Raw genomic sequence first — 24,847 nt, forward strand, 5'->3', positions numbered from 1 at the left:
GCATTTACTGGCAAGATAAAAACTTGCAGTTGCCTTAATGCATCCTGAACATCCAATGAGAAAGCCCAGAATAAGAATAGGTGGGCAGTAGGAGGAAGTGAATGATCTTGACATATTCCACATGTCAGAGATATATCCATCACAGTGGCCCAGAATGTGGTCATAATAGAAGGGACAAGTATATTCAGTTATAGTTGCACTTTAAACTTTACATTCTCTTTGTTTTATTATAATGACTCAGTTTCTTTAGTTGGTGAACCGCTTACCTGGAACATGACTGTACATAATTAGTGTTGGAGACATTGACATGCTTGTTGCAGGTCCATGACTTAATTTGAATTATGAAGGAAGACTAATGATGGCAGCCCTAGCAACTATTCAACAATGTGTTTTTTGGGGGTTTTTTTAGAAAATATTAGAGATTGGAAAATATTTTAGGATCTATTATGCTTAAATCTAGGTATTTCCAAACAATCCCCAAATATTTGCTTAAAACTGTAAGACCTCTTGTCATTTATTTCAAAGACACAATCCTTCTAGAGACTGGGACACTTCTCTGGCTGGCAATACCCAAATGTATGCAATATTCCAGCTGTAAGCAGAAAATTAGATTTCCCCCAAGGCACGCTGCCTCTCGAAAGTCAGATGGAGAAAGGCTGCAGTACATCACTTTATTGTACTCCCCAACATCCTGTGTCTGTGGTTTGGATGGCTCACTGTGCTGTCTTGTATTGCAGCTGTTTTATATGACCTCTTCTTCACACTTTGCATTGTAACTTAGAACTCTCCCTATCTCTATAACAGTATCATTTCTATAGAATGCTATCATTTAAAGCCAAGTTGGTACTCTATGAAATAAAGGAAAGTGACATTTAGTAAAATAAATAAACATAATAAATGACAAACATAAAGTCTTGATCTTTTTGTTCCTCTGTGCAATGCATTCAATGCAGCAAATATGTGGGAACCATCTGTCAAACTGCTGATTTAATATGTCGGTTCCCTGGTATTACTCTAATAGTTTGTCAGCATATCAGCAAGTGTTTCAGTTCATAGTATGTGATGCAAAATGCACAGTGATTTTTAATATAGATTATAGATTCTCTAAATATGTAGACTCTATTTAGGCACAAAATCACCATACTTAAAGCTTCACTCAGTTATTCACAATGTTGGACTGACAATAACACAACGCATATTGTATATTTTAAATAGAAGGTAAGTGTCTCTTAAAATAAAGGTTAAAAAAATTATATATTTATATGTATATATACAGTATATATACATACACACACTACACAATAACATCACATCTATCTAAATTATTAAATGCATAATTTGATTTAAAAAACTTGGATTTATTAAATTTTATTTATTATTGACATATTATTTTTTTGTAGCCAGTCATGAAATATTAATTGACATTAATAACTATAGAGTTACACTGTAATGGATTAAACATCTACTTCTGCATTTGTAAAAAAACAGTTGATAATCGAAATAGGACAGCTATCCACAGTCACAGCAAGTAGACACTTTAGTTAGTGGGCAGGCAGGAAAAAAGGAGATATGCACAGACAGAAGTCAGTGTTGCATTACACTATTTGATTTATTATTATTTCTCTGTGACCATCACTTGTTTATTATTGCTCTGTGTCTTTAAGCTGTTTTCTCCTGTCTAAGCTGAGCTCTTTCTCTCACCGTATTTATGTATACCCTCCCCCCTGCCTCTCTCTGGTAGTCATTCCACTGTATCCTGCCTTCTTGAATGCATCTTTTCATGAGGCTTACGATGTTAATGTTTTTTTACCTATGATTAGCCACCATTAAACGGAACATTTGAATTATCCAAAACTACCACTAGATGTGAGCATACTAAGAAAAAAATTATAAACTCAAGCAATTGAATACAAGACATAAAAAATACATGAAAGTGGGGGAAGAACAAGACTACCTCTGAGACCTGGCTTATGTGGGGTATTGGAGAACTGCAGCCAGTATAGGCTGTATCTTTGATTTCCCATAGGACTGTGATTGATACACTATGCTGAACCTCTGTTACCTCTAGTCACTGGGACCTGGTTTTGTACCTGGATACCCACAATAGATACAATAATCTGAATGCAATCTCATTATTTCCACAGAAACACTTGTTAAGCTAAAGTATTATGAATCCCTGCAAGGCGATGTGAGCCCCAAAGATCGTATTAAAAACTTAAAGGATGCGGAGCAAATGCTCAAGGAACTGTTAGTACTTAGCTTTGACTTTGAAAAAAAGCTGGTGCAAGAAGAAGTTGAAAATGCTGAAGACTGTAAGCAGACACATTTATTTACACATTTTTAAATTAAGAATCATGTTAACACTTGGAATCTGCTGAAATAACCATCAGATTGATCTTTTTTACACGTGCTGTTGTTTTTTAGGTTTATTATATTGATTAGTTGTGCAATTATGAACATGTCTATTTTCTTTATTTGGATTTTATAAAAACATTTAATAAACAAGTGTAGGGTGAGGCATTGGTTCCACCATATTAAAATACCAGCATGGTTCTTGTCTCTATCAGTGAAGGCAAATGTCATGCTCTGTCTGGAATTCAGCTAGCACCTTCCTAAAGCTGGCCAAACATACTATTCAGCGAGTTGAATGAAAAAGACTGACCAGATTGACCTCAAATGTGTAGATGGGAGAATTCTGCCACTGTGTTATTGTATTCTGACAGTGGGGAGACTTCCCCGCTGTCAAAATACACTGATCAGTGCTGCAGGCTCTAGCTGATCATCTAAATTGTCAAACAGCCTGATTGAACAGAAGTCGATAAATCAGTAGATCAACTTCTGTTCAACCATAGTGGTCTACATGGATCAAAGCTCGGCCGGTCCCTGCTGAAACTTTCGATCCATGCATGGCCGGCTTAAAGTGTTACTAAACCCACAACAGTAAAATCAGTCTGTATATACAGGAAAGCATGCTTGGTATACTCACTGTTGAACCTAAATGGTTAATCCTCTGCATTGTGTAAAGAGACTGTTTGATCCTTTCTTCTCTGCCCTTCCTCTTGTTGAAATGTCCACCTGATACAGACTGAATCTGTAGTCACAGGACTAGGCTGGTAACTTCCTCTTTTCTTCATGGGTTTTCACATATGACAGCTACAGAATGCAGTTTTACTGGGAAAGGAATTAATACTTTGATAAAACAGGGAAGTTAGCAATGCCTGGATACAGTATAATACATATATACACTATAATTTATTAAGCTGAAATGGGCTAATGTTTACACATAGTTTTCTTTTATTGTGATTATTTATAAATATTGTGATTATAATGCACAAAGAGCATCTATTCTCAAAACATCTTTAGGTTTGGGTATAATGGGGAAAGTATAGAACACCTGTAAAGTTTTACCACTATCCTGGAGATATCTCACCTAACTTTCCGTACTGGAGACAACCTTTTACCAGACAGGAAATGAGGCAAAATCCACAAATGGAAACAGAGAACAATATAAAGCTGGCAGAAGTTATAGCATTCCCTCACTTAACTTAAAAAAGCATTTTTACTTCTGTCTGTGTTGCTGTTGGAGAGATTTCCCTTCATCCCAGTCTTGGGGACAACCTTCTATTGAACAGGAAGTGGATTTTCCGGCTATAGATGCATTTTAAGGTCTCAGTAGATGTTGTTACATTTTCATGGAATTGGTAGAGTATTATATTTTGCTATGTGATCCTAATTTTGCAGTGTTAAGTGAGGTCCAAGAAGATTGGGTGCAGAAACACAACAATACCCTGTCTCTCTTTCCTATTGTACTGGAGCCCATCGCAGAATACAATAAGAAGCTATCAGATCTGCAAGAGTTCATAAAGGAAGCTCGCAACAACACCATGCAAACAAATGACAAAAACACTGAGAACAGTGCCAAGCTTCATATGCAAGACGTAAGATGATTTTATTCCCTATAGTGCATTACAAAAGACAAGAATACTGCAATACAATTAGATCTCTATATAATATCTAGCCATAAGAGAAACAGTGTTCATTGCAATTTAGTTATTTTTTTAAGTCCAGAAGTGAGTTAATTTAAAATTTGAAGCACAATCTTTGCACTCACCCATGCGCCTCTCCTTTTCTCTCTACACCTTTTCCTGTAACCTTTTTTCAGATGATGAGTACCTTCATAGACTAATGACCATAGACTACTGGGCAGCACAGTGGCTAAACGGTTAGCACTTCTGCCTGGCAGTACTAGGGTCGTTGGTTCGAATCCCAGCCACAGCACCACCTGCCTGGAGTTTGCATGTTCTCCCAGTGCCTGCATGGGTTTCCTCCAGGTACTCCGGTTTCCTCTCACACTCCAAAGACATGCTGGTAGGTTAATTGGCTCCTGTCTAAATTGGCCCTAATATGTGTATATATGAATGTGAGTTAGGGATCTTAGATTGTACGCCCCTTGAGGGTTAGGGACTGATGTGAATGTAGAATATATATATGTGTGTAAAGCGCTGCGTAAATGGACGGTGCTATATAAGTACCTGAAATTAATTAATAATGACCACATTTGGGTAGGGCTTCATCAACTAATGAGATGGTGAGGAATGCCCCTCTCCTAAACCAGACCTTAGATGTAGAGCTGCACTGGGAAGTATCCCATTTCTGTATGATGTACATTCCACAGAATACCTTGAGAAGATAACTGTTTTCCTGAACAACTCTTTATTTACCGTAATAACATCACTGATCTGACTGATTTCAACAATATCGCTCTTTGTCTTTTAAAAAATTAACAACCAGCTCATTATCTCAAGATGTCACTGAGATCAATTCATAGCATATTCTCAGTGAAAAATTATGTAGAACCCAGCAAGAGGGACCAAAATGAATATTTTAATAGAATCAGATAAACATTGCATTTGCAAATGTTTAAAGCCACATGCCATGCCAAAATGTATTGGTATGGTATTCTCAACTATGAAAATACTAAATACAGCTATAAAAAATGTACAGTAAATGCAGTTTTCAAAAAGTAAAGCAGCACACAATATGAAGCATCCCAGCATACCATCTCCATACCATAGAAGTCTGTTTCTAGGATAGTTTCTCATAAAGGAGCCTATAACTGTGAAGTCTTTTACCTGACAGTCTCTAATAGGACACTGTTCTCTCTCTCAAGACAGTCTCTCAAGGGGCAGTCTCTAAGAGGACAGTATTTCGCACCACATAGGAAGATCTCCCTAATAAGCCACTCCCTAACAGTGAAGCCTGTTTAACAGAGCAATTGATTATATGACTGGGTCCCTCCAAAAATGCATTCTCTTTTCTCTGTATACTCTGGTGGGGCGGTTTTTCTATCTTATGGGAGTCTTATTCGAAGGGGGCTTTCCCTTCCAGTCTCTCAAAAACAGGTTGATCTCTTGCTCTTACTAAGGGCAATGTATTTTAAATAGGATATTATTTTCAATCAGAGCAGGCTACACACTTTTTTTCATTACAAATCCACAGTCACAATTTAAAAAAAAAATAGATTTTATTCCAAGTTTTTCATATTTCCATCACAAATCACAACATTTATTAATTTCTATGTGTCTGTACTTTCTATTTTTAATATTGTGAATATGTGTTTTCAATACACCATTTCATTTTTTAATATTGAGTTAGCAAGCTCTATGATTAGAAATATATGCAAAATGCCTATTTAATACTACAAAAAAAAGTGGCATTTGGTAGTTTTGTTTTTAGGATTTTGTGTCTTTTAATATATTTTACCTATTAAGTTATTTTGTTTAGTACTAAAAACATGTATTTCTCTTTATCAAGCAGATATTTATATTGCATGTAAATATTTTACATTTGCCATCCGCAGCCAGGAGGTGATGCTCTGTGCGAGTACTAAGTCTCTTCTTCATATATTTTTTAGATATTTATATTGTGCTAAAGCAGACTTGAATGGGATATTTCCACTCTGCTATGATAATATTTTAACCAGTTGATTAACAGCTAGAAGTGGTCAGTCACATTTAACTGGACATGCTCTGTAACATTGAAGTCATTTTTTAGCTTATCCAACCCACTTCTTCTTCCAGCGATTGTCAGGAAGATACCTCAGCATTCATATCCACAGCTTAATCCAATCGCCATGGAATATATAGATACGGATTGTCCAAGAACATGATGGTGGATGTGAAAATTATGTAACCACCCTGTCCTAGTTAAATAGTCCCATTGCTGATGTCCTGAAACCTGCAGAGGTGTTAGTTCTTCAATTTACATGGCTAAAGGTGTGAGTTGTTGTCAAATCCCTGTGCTAGAGATGTGAAATTGACATATGTGGAAGACAGATGGTACTGAATAATGGTTGTTCCATTTTGACTTCTTTCATGGCTCTTGCAAATCATTTGTCATCTCTGTCCAAATATGCACCTCACTGTTTTTGAAAGAATTTCTCATTTTCTTAAGGTGTAGGAGAACTAATGAATCTTGACCTGCAGAATGTGTCCTCCTATGTTGGGTCATTCATTTGTGGAATGGTTGTTTTGTCTCCCCAATGTACAAGTCTTTACATTACATACTACATTGCACTGCATATACCAAGTTACTCTAGTTTTGTTTGGTGCCAAGACATCTCCCTGACACTCTGAACTGTAGAAGTGGTGTGGATAAGCTATGGGACATCTTTAACACTATAGAATATAGTCCAGTTGAATGCAACTAATTACTACTAGCTATACTAGGACTTGGATGAATGAGAACCTCAACAGACACAATAGATTAACATAGTCTGCCATGAAGCATAAGGGAGGTGATGCTTATTAGAAAGCCAAGCATGCTTTTGAAACAGAATACCAACAATTCACCCTACAATCAATCTATATTTGTCAAATTATCTAAACCATGTATTAATAACTAATGTGTACATTTTGAGGTCCTAATGAAATGTAATATCCCCACTAGGAACAGAAAACAAGTGTGAATGAAGCAGCAACATCTACCAAGGATACTTTGAAAGAAGGATGGACAATACTAAATAATACCCATGTGCTCATTGAAGATATTAATGGCATTATCAAGGTAAAGTGATGTGAACTGAGTAGGGGAAAATGGGTCAAATACCTATTTTGCATTTTGCGGGGATCTGAAAGTGTCAGAGAATAGTATTAGTATAGTATTTATGAACATTTTGACACCAGATGAGAATTTATGCGAAATATTAAAAAAACCTTTTTTTGTGGCAAGTTCTGGAACATACCAAGTAACATCTTTATTTGTTAAATACAGAGTGGGAAAAATGCACGAACATGAGTTAGAACCATGTACTTGGCTTACAAAATGTTAATACAGACACATTTTTCATATAGTTTTTTGCTGTACATAGAAAACAGGAGTAATGAGGATGAAAAGCATAAGGCGAGGTAAGTTAAAGTGAAGTGCACCAGTGTTCAAATTTAAACAACTAATCACTGAAATAAGTTCTATTTTTTAATATTCCCCCACACATGATTGGATATTTGAAGTGTACATGGGACATACTTCACTAAATTGGTAAATCTAGTTTAAGTTCACCACAATTATTCCTATTTCTACTTCTATTTACTACATTTAATTTTAATATGTTTATTGGTTTTAGCTTTGCAATGTAGCAAACAACATAGAAAATAAGTAGGGATTCTCTATCCCAGATAACAGAGATTGTGCAAACAACACATGTAGTTTGAAATGAAGGACCTGGAGTGGTTAGAAAAAGTGGCATCTGCTTGAGACCAGCCAACAGTCAGTATCCAAAAAGAAATAAAGGAGAAAAGTGGAAAAAAGGGGAAACTAAAAACAAGAATAGCCACAGAGGGAAAATTGTTTTTAATCACTTGGACCAGTTTGCTGAACCTAGAGAGAAAAGTAGTAAGGCACAGCCACTGTGCTGTATTACCAAACAGGATGCATAGCCTGTATATGTAATAAGCAAATATGGCGGTACCCCAAGTAATTTACTACATACTGAGAAAATGATTTATATTAAGTTCAATTCTTTTACATATATATAAAAAATACCTTATTTTCCTTATGAATGCAAAAGTGGGCAAAATGTATAAACATTTCTTAGAACCATGTAAACATAGATATTGTTCAAGCAATGATCAACTTAAACTGTCAGTCCATCAATAAAGTAACATTTTAAATATAGGTGGAGTTTGATGGGCAAACCTTATATATGTCATGATTACTTTAACAGTGTGATCTCTCTCCCTTGATTCCCAACTCCATTCTTGCCCACCTGGAAGATTTATAGCCCCTCGCCACCACCTTTATGTGTTCCAGCATCTCCTGTTTAATTCTTCATAATATAGGAAAAGTTAAAAAAAATACAACAGGGAGAGTGGAAACCCCCACATAATCACATTAGATATGTAGACCAAAGAACTTTGGACTAGAGATCTCACCAACAGTCCTTGAAAGATAGAACTTGTCAGGGAGTTTAATTATTCAGCATCTATCAAAAATTTTAATGTAAGTTTTGTGTGGACTGGCCCTTTAGCATTATGATATAATAGGTGTTTTGGTAACTCATATTTACATTGCTTTTAATTTTTAACATAGAACATGTCTGGCCACCATGCTGAAATAGATGGAGCTAACAATGAACTGCAAGAGAGAATAGCTAATTTATCTGACAATGTTGAAGACCTAGTCCGGCAGGCTGTAGATCATGCACTTGTACTGCAAAGGCAAGCTGATGGGCTGAAAAGGTAAGAGAACAAAATTTTAGGATCTTCAGTAAATGACAGCTGTTTTGTACCGTAGATGAACTTCAAAGTTAATGTTTAATATACAGACCTACAAGAATGAGATGGATTTAGTATAGCAGGCTGCACAAGATAGTTGCATGAATACCATAGATCATTAATGCAAAATAAGTAATATTTTATTTTTTAGATATATGGGTTCTTTAAAGCCCAACCTCTAGAAAAAAAAAAAATTTTTTGTTTTGGCTAGAGATGAAAAGGGTTAAGCATCTGTTACTTTTTTGTCATTTGTGTCCCTGTTGGAGAGATTTCCCTTCACTTGTTGTCAGTAAAGGAAGTAATGGGAAATCTGTGCAATGTGTACTGTGTTGCCAGATGAAAGAAATCTTTCCAAAGTGGACACAGCCAGAATGGCATTGTCTGGTAACTACAGCATCCACTATTTATAGGCTGGAACGCTATATTGAGCATGCTAGGTTTTTTGCACTTTGAAAAAACAAAAATACATTTTTAGTAAAATGCGGAAGTGTTAGAAATTCTGGGGGTTTTTTTTGCTTTTGCACCTTCCTGTACTGGTAACCCAAACACAAATTGCGTTTTTTGGGCATTTTTTTGCATGTTTTTGGAGTAGTACAACTCATTTGAATGGGTCTCCCCCTACTCCACCAAATTTTGGACATGAGCCAAGTGCATTTTATGTCACGTGTTTTTGCATATTTTTCACATGTTTTGTTGCACAGAAAATGCATGGAAAAATGTGTAGCGAAACCCACAACTGCTACCCATGTTTGGGTTACGAAATAATGGCAGCGAAAGTACGCCCTAACTTGTGTTTTATGCGTTTACAGAAATTCAGGCAGAAACACGCATTTCTGCTACAACCAGATTTCAACAGGGCCTCATAAAGTAGTTGTTACTTGCCATTAGCATGCTATTAGGCTCTAGCCTTGTTGCCTTCATGCAGCTTCCGACAGTGTGCGGCATTTCACTTGGTTGTAGATCACTTGTCCAGTTACTGCTGGCTCATCAGGTGTGACCTGCTGCTCAGGGTAGCTGAGGAATATACACTCACTGGCCACTTTATTAGATAAACCTGTTTACCATCTAGATGTTGTGAAGACAACTTGCTGAAGTTCAAACCGAGCATCAGAATGGGGAAGAAAGGGGATTTAAGTGACTTTGAACGTGGCATGGTTGTTGGTTCCAGACGGGCTGGTCTGAGTTTTTCAAACACTTCTGATATACAGAGAATGGTCATGAAAAGAGACAATATCCAGTGAGCAGCAGTTGTGTGGACGAATATGCCTTGTTGATGTCAGAGGTCAGAGGAGAATGGGCAGACTGGTTCAAGATGATAGAAAGACAACAGTAACTCAAATAACCGCTGGTTACAACCAAAGTGTGCAGAATACCAACTCTGAATGCATGACACGTCGAACCTCAAAGTAGATGGGCTACAGCAGCTAAAGACCGCACCGGGTGCCATTCCTGTCATCTAAGAACAGGAAATGGAGGCTACCATTCACACAGGCTCACCAAAATTGGACAATAAAAGATTGGAAAAATGTTTCCTGATCTGGTGAGTCTTGATTTCAGCTGCGACATTCAGGTGGTAGGGTCAGAATTTGGTGCAAGCAACATGAAAGCATGGATCCATACTGCCTTGTATCAATGGTTCATGGATGTGCAGCCAACAAATATGCAGCCACTGCGTGATGCTATCAAGTCAATATGGACCAATATCTCTGAGGAACACCTTGTTGAATATATACCACGAAGAATTAAGGCAGTTCTGAAGGCAAAAGTAGGTCCAATCCAGTACTAGTAAGGTGTACCTAATAGAGTGGCCAGTGAGTGTATCTTCCCTGGGTATGTCCAGGAACCCAGGGTGTTGTGAGAAAGGAGTTAAAGGGGTCTGTGTCTACATCTCAGCATGGTGAGATAATGTCCACTCTACTACAGAGCTCAGAAAGCAATAATATGTCCCCCAAGAATGGCTTTAATGTATGTCAGAATAATGGTGGATCATATTGTATTTCATTATCCCTAACAAACTTGTGTATCTTCATTATCAAGAATGGTCTAAAAATTGTTCTCTTACAGAAAAATTGGAAATCTCCTCCTAGACACCTCTCTACCTTTCTCAAAACCAAATATCATAAATATTGGGGTGTGATTTGAAAAGAATATATTATGATGTGTAGTGTTAACTCTACCAGCCAAGAAAACCTCAGAGACCATAAAGTAATCTATCCATGAAAATTTTTTCTTGGATTTTGAGTGAGATATAAAATCTCTTCAGTGCTAAAGCCTCCATGGGCCAAATAAGTCTAATTGAGGTTTAATCTGTATTATAATTATAACTCTCTTCGTTACACTATTCATTTATTAAAAGTACGGTAAATAGATTCACTTTGCAAGTGAGGCTTTCTTGGCTTAGTGAATGAGGTCAAGGTTTGTTTACTTCCATCAAGCATTTATGTGCAAACAGAAATACCATTTTTGTTTTCCTTGCGTATTCCTTGCAAATTAAATGTTTACTATATTCACAAGCTAAGGGAAAATTTGCTTTGCAAAGTAAAAATTCCATTACCTATTTGCCTATAGTAAATCAACCCCTATGTCTCTGTTTTGAGTGAACCCCTTCTATTATCCTCCAATGGACTGAATTATGTTGAAATCCCATAATAAATTTAAAGCCAAAGCATACATTTATTTTATTGCAGCTTACCAAATCTTAGATGGTTGCATGCATTTTTTAGGCTTTCTTTCCTTTATTTTTATCTGGTGATCCTGTCAATAGGTCTGTGGTTTTTCACAGAACAAGCTGTCCTGCAGATGTAGCAATTACAGGGTTAAGACAAACCCAGGGGCGGACTAACCATTTGGAAACTCGGGAACTGCCCGAGGGCCCGGGGTCAGTAGGGGCCCCATGAGATGCCCCTGGTACCTTTTTCATAGGCTTTTTTGAGTTTAGGCAAGGACACAGGAGCCCCATGATCCCCTATTGCCTGAGGGCCCCATGAGTTGTCAGTCCGCCCCTGGACAAATCTTTTACCACTGACAAGGGTGCTTCCAATGGTCAGCTTTTATCTATTTATGTAAAACTTTTATCAAAAAATGAACAAAACTGTTGCTGTAACTGCTTAAAAAGTCTTAGCTGGAGTCTTACTTCAGTTTGTTAGTGTATCTAAATATGCTAGTGCAGTACCATTATCATTTAAACCTCCTTTTCTTGTACTAGCATCAATTGTACATGAAGTGAGGGAACATCTCCCCAGTAAGGTCACAAACTGAAAGGATCTAAAGGAATTTTAACATTTCCTCCCGTCACCCAAAAAACAAAAAAAAAATTGTGGCTGGAAATAGGTTTTAAAACAGAAATGTCTCTACTGACAAAATAACATCACTGCAGTTTTTTGTAAATATTTAATTTAATAGAAAAGAATATTAAATTATAGTAAATATAGATTAGACTTGAAATTTCTTAGACATATATTAGATTCAGAGAGAAATATTTACAGTCTTTACACTATACATTTCCCCAATAACAGTGATCTGAAGAACGTTGACACAAATGGATTGGTCCAAAAAGCTCTTGAAGCCTCCAATGTGTATGAGAAAATTGTAACTCTTGTTGAAGATTCCAATGAGACATCTGTTATGGCTGTGAATGCTGCTGACAGGGCTAAAGATGTAAGTCACAATGATTTCCACTGTTTACTGAATCCCTGTTGCTATCAGCACCTGTTCCTAAGCATTCCATGACTGTGATCTTGTAGTTCTCGGGTGTTAATGTCAGCTCATTTATCCACATTGCTCTGCAGTGAGCTTTTAATGTGTTGATTATGCAGTCTATGGAGATGTGTCTTTCCTCTTTGGAACAAAGCCTCATAGTAGCTGTGTACCTTATACTGTACTGCAATAGGGTGAGGGGGAACAAAGACTTGAATCATTTCTATGCTGCAGAAATATGAAATCAGTCTTAAAGAAGGTGTGCCTAAACTGGGTACTAATAGCGAGGAGCAGGAGTTACAAACACAAACTCATTTGAAGACTTATCTGACAGGGATATCTTTTTCATATGCTATGTGCTAAACAAAGATGAAAGGTGTGGCTTACCTTAACATTTCAAGGACTGAACAAAAAAATCTAACTTTCCTAAAATTGACTCTGATGCATCCAGGTTTAAGCCCCATTTAGAGTCTCCTACTTTTCAATCCCTTTATTGTTTATTACAGGTACACAGTCACACATATATATATATATATATATATATATATATATATATATATATATGGTATTACAGGTACATATGTATATATACAGTAAGTATATATATATATATATATATATATCACATTTGGATCAGTTCTCTATCTTTAGCTGACAATCGAAGGTCCGTAACTCATATTCATACATACACATACTTTTAGACAGGAGCCAGTTAACCTACCAGCAGCATGTCTTTGGAGTGTGGGAGGGAACCGGAGTACTCGGAGGAAACCCACGCAGGCAGGCACAGGGAGTACATGCAAACTCCAGGCCCGGTCCTCTACCTGCATATGTTATAATTTGTGACTGCTTTCTGCTTGCAAATGCCTTAAAATACCCTGTTGTTCCCTGCCACTACAGCTGCATTGAGCACAGGAGTACAGAGCACTCCACCCTCCAGCACTTAGTGCAGCTGTAGTTTACATGATTAAAGTGTTACTAAACCCACAACAGTAAAAACTGTCTGTATATGCAGTAAAGCATGCTTGGTATACTCACTGTGGAACCTAAGGGGTTAATCCTCTGCACAGGGGTGGGCTGAGCATTTGGAAACTCGGGCATTTCCCGAGGGCCCGGGGTCAGTAGGGGGCCCCATGAGATGCCTCTGGTATCTTTTTCATAGGCTTTTTTGAGTTTGGGCAAGGACACAGGGGCCCCATGATCCCCTATTGCCCGGGGGCCCCATGAATTGTCAGTCCGCCCCTGCCTCTGCATTGTGTAAAAAGGCTGTTTGATCCTGTCTTCTCTGCTGCTCCCCTTCTTTTACTGTCCCCAGTCCACCTGCTGATAGTATAAAGCTCTAGGAGGCACTCTGCACACTCTGCACATGCTCAGTTTGGTGTGTATTGCTAGAGAGTTTTTTCTTTTCTTGGGAGAGTGCATGTGATCAGCACAGGGCCAATCAGCACTGTCCAGACAGAGGGTCAGGGGTTATGCAGCCTCATAGGACAGTTCGAGCACAATGAAAACTCCTTCTACAACCTTTAACAAGTGTTTAGATGGAGACTGATAGAAGTCACTAGACTGCTATATACTGCTGATGAGAAAAGATATTTAGCAGTTTATATTTACTAAAATAATTGCATTTCCATGTTGTGTGTACTGTGGGAGACCACATATAGTGATTGCAGGGTCCTGGGTTTAGTAACACTTTAAGGCCTGAACAGCTGAAATGTGTTAACATCTTTGTGACTGTATTCCTCTGCATACAATAAAAAAAGCAACCACTGATTTACACCGATCTGCCGGCTTTCTTCTGTGATTAAGCTCATTTCTGAGTGAAACGCGTCAGTGGTGGAGATTCAGGAGATTTTGCCATTTGCACCAGATGGATTAATAAATATCTTTATCTGCTTTTATCTTGGAGCATAGCTTGCCTTTCTCTACAATATTTGCATGTTTAGCAAAGGACAGACTTCTTGGGGAGCCAGCACCAGTAGCTGGGTATGCAGAGGAACAGAATCTGCAGCAAAGCATTTGAGTTATTTGATAGAATGCTTAAATTTATCGTATATATGTTTTGATCTTTCTGGAGCTCATGCATTTGGTGTGATTACACAGAATTGTATATCAGAACTGCAGCTTGTTTGAAATTCTCAAGGTATTGTGTAAATATCCTTCCAGGCTGTGGATGGTATCGATAACCAAGTTACCTACCAGAGAGGAGAAAGTAATCGACTTATTGCTCAAGCTAACAACCTTAGAAACTCAGAGCTTATCAGTAAGTACATGGTCACTTACTACAGCACAGTCTTATGATTTTAGTATATGTAAACCCTCACCTTGTAAAACAACCCATTCTGTTTAAAATAGAAATGAAAGGCAAAACATTTGTGTATAGATATAAATATATATATATACCTTTTTCCCCTTTTTTTATCATCATTCCCTCTGTTCTCAGCTGCATAATGATCTTACAGAGCTGGGGGAGGAGAATCAACAGCACCGTGATCTTTTCAGTGAATGGCTGTGAAGGGGGGGCATGTCAGGACGGGTTTGATCATTGGAGGAGAGCAGGACTAGAGAACTGACCACACTGTGCTCGTCTGCTAAGAGTGGTCAGTTTTTATTAGGTAAGCAGAGGGACTGGCAGGAACACCAGGGATTTCACATAAAGGAAGCAAAACAAACAGAACAGGATACATTTCACACGAGTACGTGGTACAGCAGGCAAATATCAGGAATATAAAATGTTTGGTTTACATATTCTTTAATGCTTTAAAGTAGCATAAAATATAATTTTCTACCAAGTTACAAAGTGCTTAGATGTTATCAGAACAAGATACATTATTTAGCACATTGCTGGTGTTGAAAACATCAAGTAAAATAGTCCTTTGTGATTGTTTTATTCATTTCATAAAATCTTGTAATTTAGGTTTAACTGAGACCAGAAAACGGGTTGAAGCTGCCACTTCCAGAAAAACTTACTTGAGTGACAGGTTGGCAAATGTTATTGATCAACTCCAACTAACAAATGATGGTGAGTGGGGCATATCTGACACTGTTGTAAATCGATTCCATATATATGTATTGCTGCTAAAGATAAAAGATATGCAGGACTTACTTCTTACTTTCTAAAGTGCTCTGTGGAAGTCTATTGTTCACACCACTATGTTCACTTACTAAAGGAAGATGTTTACTTAACTTAATCAGTAAAGTGAAGCTGTGGTCACTTCAATCATCCAATCATAAGCAAGTAAAATTGTGGATTTTTTTTTCCTCATATCTCATTCAATTAGGAAAATGAAGGTCATTCATTCAAAACTGATGCATGCACTTATTTTATTCTAAGACAAAGCATCACAACACTACCGTGTGTACAAGACCCATAGGGGTTACATAGTTACATAGTTAGTCTGGCTGAAAAAAGGCATAAGTCCATCCAGTTCAACCATTAAAAAAAAAAAGTTATAATCCTATACCCACAGTTGATCCAGAGGAAGGCAAAAAACACAGCAAAGCATGATCCAATTTGCTCCTGCAGGGAAAAAAATTCCTTCCTGAACCCCCGAGAGGCAATCAGATATTCCCTGGATCAACTTTACCTATAAATGTTAGTATCCAGTTATATTCTGTGTATCTAAGAAATAATCCAGGCCTTTTTTAAAGCAATCCAGTGAGCTGGCCAGAACCAACTCTTGAGAGAGTCTATTCCACATTTTCACAGCTCTCAATTTCCGTGCTTGGAGATTAAATTTCTTTTCCTCCAGAAGTAAAGAGTGCCCCCTTGTCCTCTGTGATGACCTCAGGGTGAATAGGTCTACACCAAGTTCACAATATGAACCACTGATGTATTTATACATGTTGATCATATCCCCCCTTACTCTCCTCTTCTCAAGAGAGAATAAATTCAGTTCCTCTAATCTTTCCTCATAGCTGAGCTCCTCCATGCCTCTTATCAGTTTGGTTGCCCTTCTCTGTTCTTTCTCCAGTTCCCCAATATTCTTTTTGAGAATTGGTGCCCAAAACTGAACTGCATATTCCAGATGAGGTCTTACTAATAATTTGTACAGGGGTAAAAGGATATCTCTCTCTCTGGAGTCTATATGTCTTTTAATACAAGAGGGCTGATTTAGTAAAATGAGAGTGCAAAATCCAGTGCAGCTGTGCATTGAAACCAATCAGCTTCCAAGGTTTTTTGTCAAAGCTTAAGTGAACAAGCTGAATTTAGAAGCTGATTGGCCACCATGCAGAGCTGCACCAGATTTTGCACTCTCCAGTTTTAGTAAATCAACCCCATAGACTTCTCTCTTCCCTCAAAAACTGCATTTTCCTGCATCACGAAGGATAAGTTGAGTAATAGCTGTTGTCTACTTTTTCTTTTCTTAATAAAATATTGTGTCTAAAATTGCCTCAGTACTGGAGATACTGGGCTTCCATTGTTCTCATTGTTCTCACAACGAAAGACGCTGAAAAGCATGCCCTGCTGAGAAACTGAAGACCTAAGAAGCTGTAGCAAATGAAAATGTAGAAGTAGAAGCAATTTTCATATACAGTATATGAGGACTACTACTAATCCGGTTGCTTCTTACAATAGTGTAAGACACTGAAATTTTCAACTATTCTCTGTATAAAACCAAATTCCAGATATGTTTTTTCATTGTTTGCACTTTTCACACAGATGAAACCAGAAAACGACTTGAAAAGTCAAAGTTTATAGCAGACAAAGCTTTAAATATTTCTACCATGGTGGCGGAGATGACTGACCCAATGTCCAAAAATGCAAACATGTGGAAAGAAGACCTAAGCAATTCAGGTTTTGATGCTTCTGCTTACAACTCTGTTGTAAATGCAGCTGGTGAAACAGGTAATCAATTGTCTTGCTGAACATGCTGCTCTAGCCTATAATCTGCAATATTTGAACCATTTAGCTAAATAACATATATAAGAAGTGCTTGATGTATGACAGGCTCACCTAATATGAACACTGATGACACACAATGTACATGAACCTTTTACATAATAAGGTTGGTTAAAGATGAATCGATATTGATTTTTGTGGGCTAAAACACTTTGTACATTGCTCTTGGCCTTATCAAGTAGATCCAAATGGCACAAATAAAATCAAACCCTGATTTGTCATTGAGGCACACCAGGATTTGCTGTGGATGAATGCTTGTGTAAACACTTCATGTAGTGGCTATTGACATAAAAAAACACTAAATGCTAGGCAGAATAATGGCACAAAACCATTAGATGTCAAAAGTTAATTTGGTTATAAATGCCAATTGATGCAGAATACAGGTACCAAAACAACTAGATGCTAAGCTATTCATCTCCAACCCATAATACGCTTTATTCCATCCTTGCTTCATACAACTGTTTGTCAACCAATCTGTTTCTGATGCTATTAACATATGGATGCACAAATGTTAAGTGGCATGGAGTTCAAATCTTAATAAAGAGGTATGAAACAGAGAATTAGATGCTAGGGGAAAAATGGGCACAACATCCAGAACTTGCCAGGCATAAATTCTTCTGGATACCAGATAGACAACTGGTGCAAAACGTTTAGATGCTGAGGTGAATATTGGCACAACATCCAGCATACGCTAGGGAGAACACAGCACATAGCCAATAGGTGCCGGGAACAATATAGGCAAAACTACGACACACCTGGGCATGTGTCACTATGTCAAAGAGACTAGAAATCTATTTTTTTTTTCATATTTTGAAAAATATTAGAACAATCTAGTGAAAGCTATATTATAATAAATAACTTCCTTAAAATAATAATTTTATTTTTTTTCATTTCACTGAGATGTATACTACCCTAAACTATGTGCAATTCATTATTTTCAGTAAAGGAGAGCTCAATTTCTTTGCCCAGGATAGTGAAGTTCATTTTCACCATACTTTTCGTATTTTTTCACCAATCTACCTATTTTTCACCATTCTATACTTCTAGAAGTGGTGGTAGGAAATAAATGAAGGCAAACCCAAATCATTATTATAAGGCCCCTATTAATAACCCCAAGAGCACCAACTTGTTTATTTTCCACATAATCAATTATTTATTTTGCAAAAACAATTTAATTTTCACCTACAATGATTGTTCATTTTTATTTTGGTGTTCTTCATAACATAGCTCTATTATAACCTATTTGTGTTATCAATCTTATTTCCCATGTCATTTACTTGGAAATTAAGTGAAGAACCTGACAGAGGTAATGCCATTACTACTGACTAAACTGCACACTGTGGAACACAAGTTTCCATCAGACAACATTTCATCCAGCATTCTTCGTATCCGTGAGCTCATTGCCCAGACAAGAAGTGTTGCCAGTAAGGTATGTGGGCATTTCAGTTTTTTTCCTTTAACCTGTATTCATAATCAAACTGTCAATATGTATAATATTATATCTTTTCTTTTTTTTAATAATCTTCTTGTATACCATCATAGATCTTTATAAGAAGCAAATAGCAGACATAACATAAAACACATAATAAATGGAATTAAATATAACGTACATAAAATATGTGTGTATTGTTGAAATTACTTAATAAAAGAGTAGATAATGTTAATTTGAACCAGAATTTAAGAGAAAAAGATTTTGACTTGCAGAAGGTGGGCTAGTTGAAGTGAACACAATATCATTATATTCTCTTTACCAGAAAGGACATTTTTAAAGAGAGAACAGATATTGCTATTTGCTCTTCGCTATACTCCGCAAGGTTACTCATAAACAACGGGTCATGAAGTGAAGCCTTTGGTGTCCTTTGGAGTTTTCTCTGCTTAATGCATAATGGACAAGGGACTGCTCAACATTTCTTTGTAGGTCATGTGACCTGGCTCTCCTCTTTCCTTATTATTTGTTTTTTTTTATACTTTCTTTATTTTACTAACATTCCACCGACATTATAAATGTGGCAGGGTTTTTTTTTGTAAGAAGCAATGTGGCTGCAGTAAGGTCATACAGCTACTTTTTGAAAGGACCCCTAAAAGAACATTCTCTACTCATTTAGTAATTCTACATTAATGCATCCTTTGTTGATTCTCTCTGAAAGAAAATGCTATCTTAAACTAAGCCACTTAATAAACTGCCATTTTTATTCTCAGGTTCAAGTATCAATGAAGTTTGGTGGTAAATCAGCAGTTAATGTCAATCTGAAAACAAACCTTGATGACCTTAAGGCCTACTCATCCATAAGTCTATATATTAATCCAGAAGCACATCAACAACAGCCTCAAGACAGATTTATTATGTATCTCGGACATAAAAATGTAAGAAAGTATTAAAAAAAATTAACATAAATAACAGGTAAACTAAAAATCAGGAAATTGTGTATTGCTCTGGCCACCTTTCACAGCTGCAAATATGAGTTTTCTAATCTGGTCAATACTTATGCAGCAACTCTCTATACTGATCAGTAGAACTACGTGTAATGCACGTTGTGTTAATAGTTCTCACACCAAATATCCTTACTAATTAAATTTACAATTACAACCTAATTAAGAGGTACACATGGTGATACAACACCAGGTTAACTACACAGTGGGATTGATTTACCAAAGGCAAATAGGCTGTGCACTGAAAGTGCACTGAAAGAGTAGTTGCTCTAGATCTAAGGGGAACATGCATGGAAAAAAAAAACTGCATTTTTGCTTACACATCATTAAAAATATGAAATCAGCAGAGCTTCGCCTCATTTCAGAGCTTCCCCTTGGATATAAAGCAACTGCACTTGCAGTGCACAGCATATTTACCTTTAGTAAATCAACCTCAGTGTGAGGTATGTTAGACTTTACCCATGAAAGAAACCCTTTTAAACCTACCCAGTTGTCCAACCAAATGAAGAAAAATGTTGCTCCAATCAACCACTGCCCTTTAAAGGGCTAAATCCATTGCTTATTTACAAAAAATCTGTATCTGTAGACAAAAACATTTTTTGGAGGACATCATAGACAAAGTGGCACTTGCTGTGTGTGACTGCCAGAGATATGCAAATTGAGTCTTTAAGTTTCCACCTAGATTAGGTTGATTTGCCAGAGGATGAAATCTGTGAACTTTTATCAATTCAACATTGTGTACCATTTTTATGTTTTGGTGATACTAAATGGGTTTTAGTATCCATCATCAATTGTCTTGTACCACCTTGTCCCACAGCCAGTTGGGAAGGGTTGTGTCATAAAGAAAAAATCAAATTTTTTATTGCTGTCCTTTTTGCCTGATCTAAAATGTTGATTGTGTTGTTGTTGCTGTAATTTAGTCCACTTTTCTTACTAAAACCTACTTCTCACCAAAGTGTTTCTATTGGGACACCTTTCTACAAAAATGGTAAGGTAACATAAAGTCAGGAACTTAAGCAGCTTTTTTTCTGTAATGAAAAATAAATTTCTATAATATATCGGCCTGGTGTTGGAAAATGTACTAATCTGGGAAGCTTTTTTTTTCAGATCAAAGATGTGGTTTATGTGGTCTAGGACAAATCATTTACACAGTTCACCTATTATCTTTAGAGCCTGTGTTTCACATCTTCATCAAGCGCTTCTATCTGTTGGTTTTAGGAGGCACTAAACAGACACACTTTATTTTTTCATCACTGGATTTTCCCTTATGCAGCCACTGAGTTGGTGGAGGGGGTAGGGGCATCGTTAATGATACCAATCACATTTGGCTCTCCTGCGTGAAAACTAAAAGTGTGAGCAGGAAGCAGCTTCTACTGGAAACCCTGGTATCACCATAATGTGACATCATTTACTGGCTACTGCTTCCCACCAGCATTATCAATCTTTGTATTGAATCATGGTATGCTGCTAACATAGTAACCAGTAGGCACTCCTTCCTTCTAATACACCAGTCTTTGCTTTCCAGCAAGCTAAATGTGAGAGACCCTGCCACTGATCCAACCCTAGATCATTACGCCTTCTTGCAATTTCAACACCATAGCACAGCTGTGTTAAGAAAAAAATATTTTGAGTGGGCAAATTATTAAAATATATAAACAAGATTATTTTTATCTCTTTATAGGCCAAATCGGACTACCTGGGTCTCGCGATTAAGCGCAATAACCTCGTTTACATATACAACTTGGGAAGTGGAGATGTTGAAATTCCCCTGGACTCCAAGCCCATCAGTACATGGCCAGAGTATTTTAGCCTTGTGAAAATAGAAAGGTGATTTATTTTCATTCCTTTGCAAAAACGAAGTTTTCACTTCAAGGCAGCAATATGTAAATACAGCTGTTCCAGTAGACTGAAACAGATGCAGCTATATGAGTTCACTGCACGAGAGTTCTGTTTCCTTTGTACCTAGTTCAAAAGATCAAGAGTAGAAGCAGTCTAGAAGTGATCATTTGAAGTAAACGTGCCCTGACTCTGCTTGCCAAACCTGGGCTGTAACTTCAGATACATTTGGTGTTTGAATGAAAAGTAATTTTGCAAACTTTTTCGACATAGACATTCTATAACTGCATTTGAAAATTAGAAGAGACTCTGTCACTAGACTATTAATTTCAACAAAAATCTTCCTATAAGAATACATGTGTTTAAACAACTAGGGATCATGATAAGCTCCACTTTAGGGAATTAAACCCAATTGAATATAGTACCCTCCTAACCAAACTCAAACTCAAGAGTAGAAGCTGGGTAAAAATACCATTGGCTGTAGTGAGAAGGGTAAACTTAATAAAAATGATCCGGGCACCAGAAATAATGTATACATAATTCACCACTATGAATCTCTCAGGTCTGGTTCAAAAAGATTGACACTTTATTCAGGGATCTAATTTGGAAAGGTAATGTCCCTTGTCTCAAACTTTCATCTCTACAACTGCCATAAGATAAAGGTGGTCTGGTGCTACCTAATGTTAAAATGTATTTTAAGTGTCACCATTGCAACATACAGTGGGTTGGGGAAAGGATTGAAGATCCCAATGAAAGACGTGTACCTACTCAATCAGACAAATATCCTGCCATATCCTCTAATTTATTTTAATTATGAAATAGTGGGGTTACAAACACTTAGACTTTTAAATAAAATATGGGCTGAAATGAGACAGATTATGCAATACATGTCATATACTCAATATACCCCTCAATATATGGCACATTAGGATTTGGGGGAAAGTTGATAAATTAACAGCTTTTGACATGTGGCTTACACTAGAGGTAAAATATCTTTCTCAAACTTTTTTCTTTTAATGTTACCATTAAGCCCTTCCTGACTTTGTAATCAGAGTTTCAGATTCCTAAGCAGAAGTTTTACCAGTGTTTAGAACTGCGACACGCATTGATGACACAGTTTAAAACCCACCCTATCGCATTGACGCCCACACCCTTATTGGATGCACTGGCATTTTCTTCTAAAATGAAGGGATTTGTTTAATAATTATACTGAATATTGCATAATAATATGGGAGATTAAATATATCTTCCATGCAAAGGGGGTTGGAAAACAGATTTAGGAACTATATCAGAAAAATGATGGCAACAATCATTGGAATGATACCTTTAGTGTCTGTCACCATCACAGAGGCTAATGTAGCTATTTATTGTACATAAGGTTTATCATACCCAGAAGTTGTTTGGGTGGAACCATTGGGACACCCCAAACTGCCCAATATGTTAGGGAGCTCTAGTAGATCATATGCCACGGAGGAGCCCTTCACTTTTCTGATATTGGCTGTTATACAAATTACTTACCAGATGACAATTGCTATGGATCACCTCCAGTGTATCATAGTGGCAATAGATGAGGAGGCATACCAACCATAAGTTATAGCTCCAGTAACCAGATTGTTCTTTCTTGCTAGAAAAAAGGATTGCACTGAAATGGTTATTTCCTTTCCCTCCTATCTTAGAAGAATGATTTGTCCAAATCAATACTATCTTACCCAGAGAAAAAATAATATTTCAACACAGAGAATGCCTAAATACATTTCATAAAATTTGGGATCCGTGTTCATCCATTCCAGGCCTTTCCTTTATTTTCCTCTATATCACTAGTTATCTGATGACTGTTTTAAGTGGTGCCAAACCACATGAACACATATATTTACTTGTCTCTTGATCATACTTTTTGCTTATCCCATAACTGTTAAAACTGTTTTTCGTAAATCTCACTCTTAAAAATTCTTAATTTTTACTGATTCACAAGACGTAGAAACAACTTGCTTTTTGCACACTATTGTTTTATTATCTAATTGCTACTTTGACCTTGAATATCAATATTGCAAGATGATATATGTCTTCTTTTTCCCTATGGATGCTCTTCCAAGACCTCTTGGTTTAGTTAACCCATTCCTTAAAAGTGATGCTTAATATGTCTCATTGCTATATCTCAAACAACTCAAATCAGATAAGAAGTGTAAAAGTCTTTTGTATGCTTTTTGTGCTTTTCAATCCAATTTCAAAACCCAATAAGGTATCTAGGAAAAAACAATATATGTACATTTAACACATTTTATGCATGTTATTCACCTGCAAAGCCTCCCTTGTGCAGACATTTAAAAGTGATGAGGCTTCTGCTGGGTGCTGCCATCTTGGGTGTGTTGTCAGCAGTTCTAGCAAACTCTGACAGACTGAGACCTGTCACTAAAATGACACTCTATATCAGCCTCTCCCAATATTTTAACACAGAGGAAACCTTAACTTTCTCAAATCTCAGGGAACCCCTGCCAATAGTTACATTATCCTCAGCTCAGGGCACATTAGCTTGGTGGTTAGTTGAAAGAATGCCCTTTAATTGGTGGCTAGTGGGAAAGATAGCTGAAAAGATCATTGGTGTCAGTGGTAACTTACCTGGGAGGCATAAATTGCACAATGCTCAAGGAACCCCCCCCCCCCATGACCTTTGGAGAAACCCCAGAGTTCCACAGAACCCTGGTTAAGAAAGGTTGCTCTGTATTATTTTCCCCTTCACTTCTCCCTGGAAGCTGCATACCAGTGAGGTGAGAAAGCGACAGAGAAGCTGGGCCAGCACAGAAAGTAATTAGACACTCCCAGAAGAGGAGAGGGCTATGACATGCGGAGAGGGTGGGGACTGTGCTAGGAAAATGATTCTAGCTTAAGGAGTCCAATTTTTTAGCAAGTCCAAAACCACATTGCAAGTTGATAAAAAATTATTTATGGAAAGGAAAAATACTGTAAATACACATTTAAAAATACTTGATTTTTTTGTGTTTTCACTTGCATTTTTTTAGGTTGGTGACAGGGTTCCTTTATGACAAGTGTGGACAATTAAGTGCTGAAACTTCCAATATATAAAATATACAAGAATGAATTTACTAAACAGCAGTCAGGAAAGAGGAATAGCTACACAAGTAACACCTATACATCTACCTATATATTAAGCCTTAGTGAAATGCTTTGTGTGCATGCTGCATGAATATGGATAGAA

General features: G+C 37.0%; 1 protein-coding gene across 1 annotated transcript in view; it reads left to right on the top strand.

The window, feature by feature from the left end:
- Positions 1–24,847, top strand: part of LOC149457556 (laminin subunit alpha-4-like) — a 148,210-nt gene that overhangs the window by 82,809 nt on the left and 40,554 nt on the right. The window contains exons 12-22 of the mRNA XM_089683540.1: positions 2,145–2,312; positions 3,742–3,938; positions 6,949–7,065; positions 8,587–8,735; positions 12,287–12,428; positions 14,631–14,727; positions 15,382–15,486; positions 17,128–17,313; positions 18,657–18,796; positions 19,567–19,731; positions 21,479–21,624. Coding sequence (XP_089539666.1) covers positions 2,145–2,312; positions 3,742–3,938; positions 6,949–7,065; positions 8,587–8,735; positions 12,287–12,428; positions 14,631–14,727; positions 15,382–15,486; positions 17,128–17,313; positions 18,657–18,796; positions 19,567–19,731; positions 21,479–21,624 — 1,612 coding nt within the window. The remainder of the gene's footprint in view (positions 1–2,144; positions 2,313–3,741; positions 3,939–6,948; positions 7,066–8,586; positions 8,736–12,286; positions 12,429–14,630; positions 14,728–15,381; positions 15,487–17,127; positions 17,314–18,656; positions 18,797–19,566; positions 19,732–21,478; positions 21,625–24,847) is intronic.

This window comes from Staurois parvus, unplaced genomic scaffold (genome assembly GCF_062004578.1).
Source record: "Staurois parvus isolate SC_StPar_1 unplaced genomic scaffold, SC_StPar_1.0 ptg000314l, whole genome shotgun sequence".
Lineage (NCBI taxonomy): Eukaryota > Metazoa > Chordata > Amphibia > Anura > Ranidae > Staurois > Staurois parvus.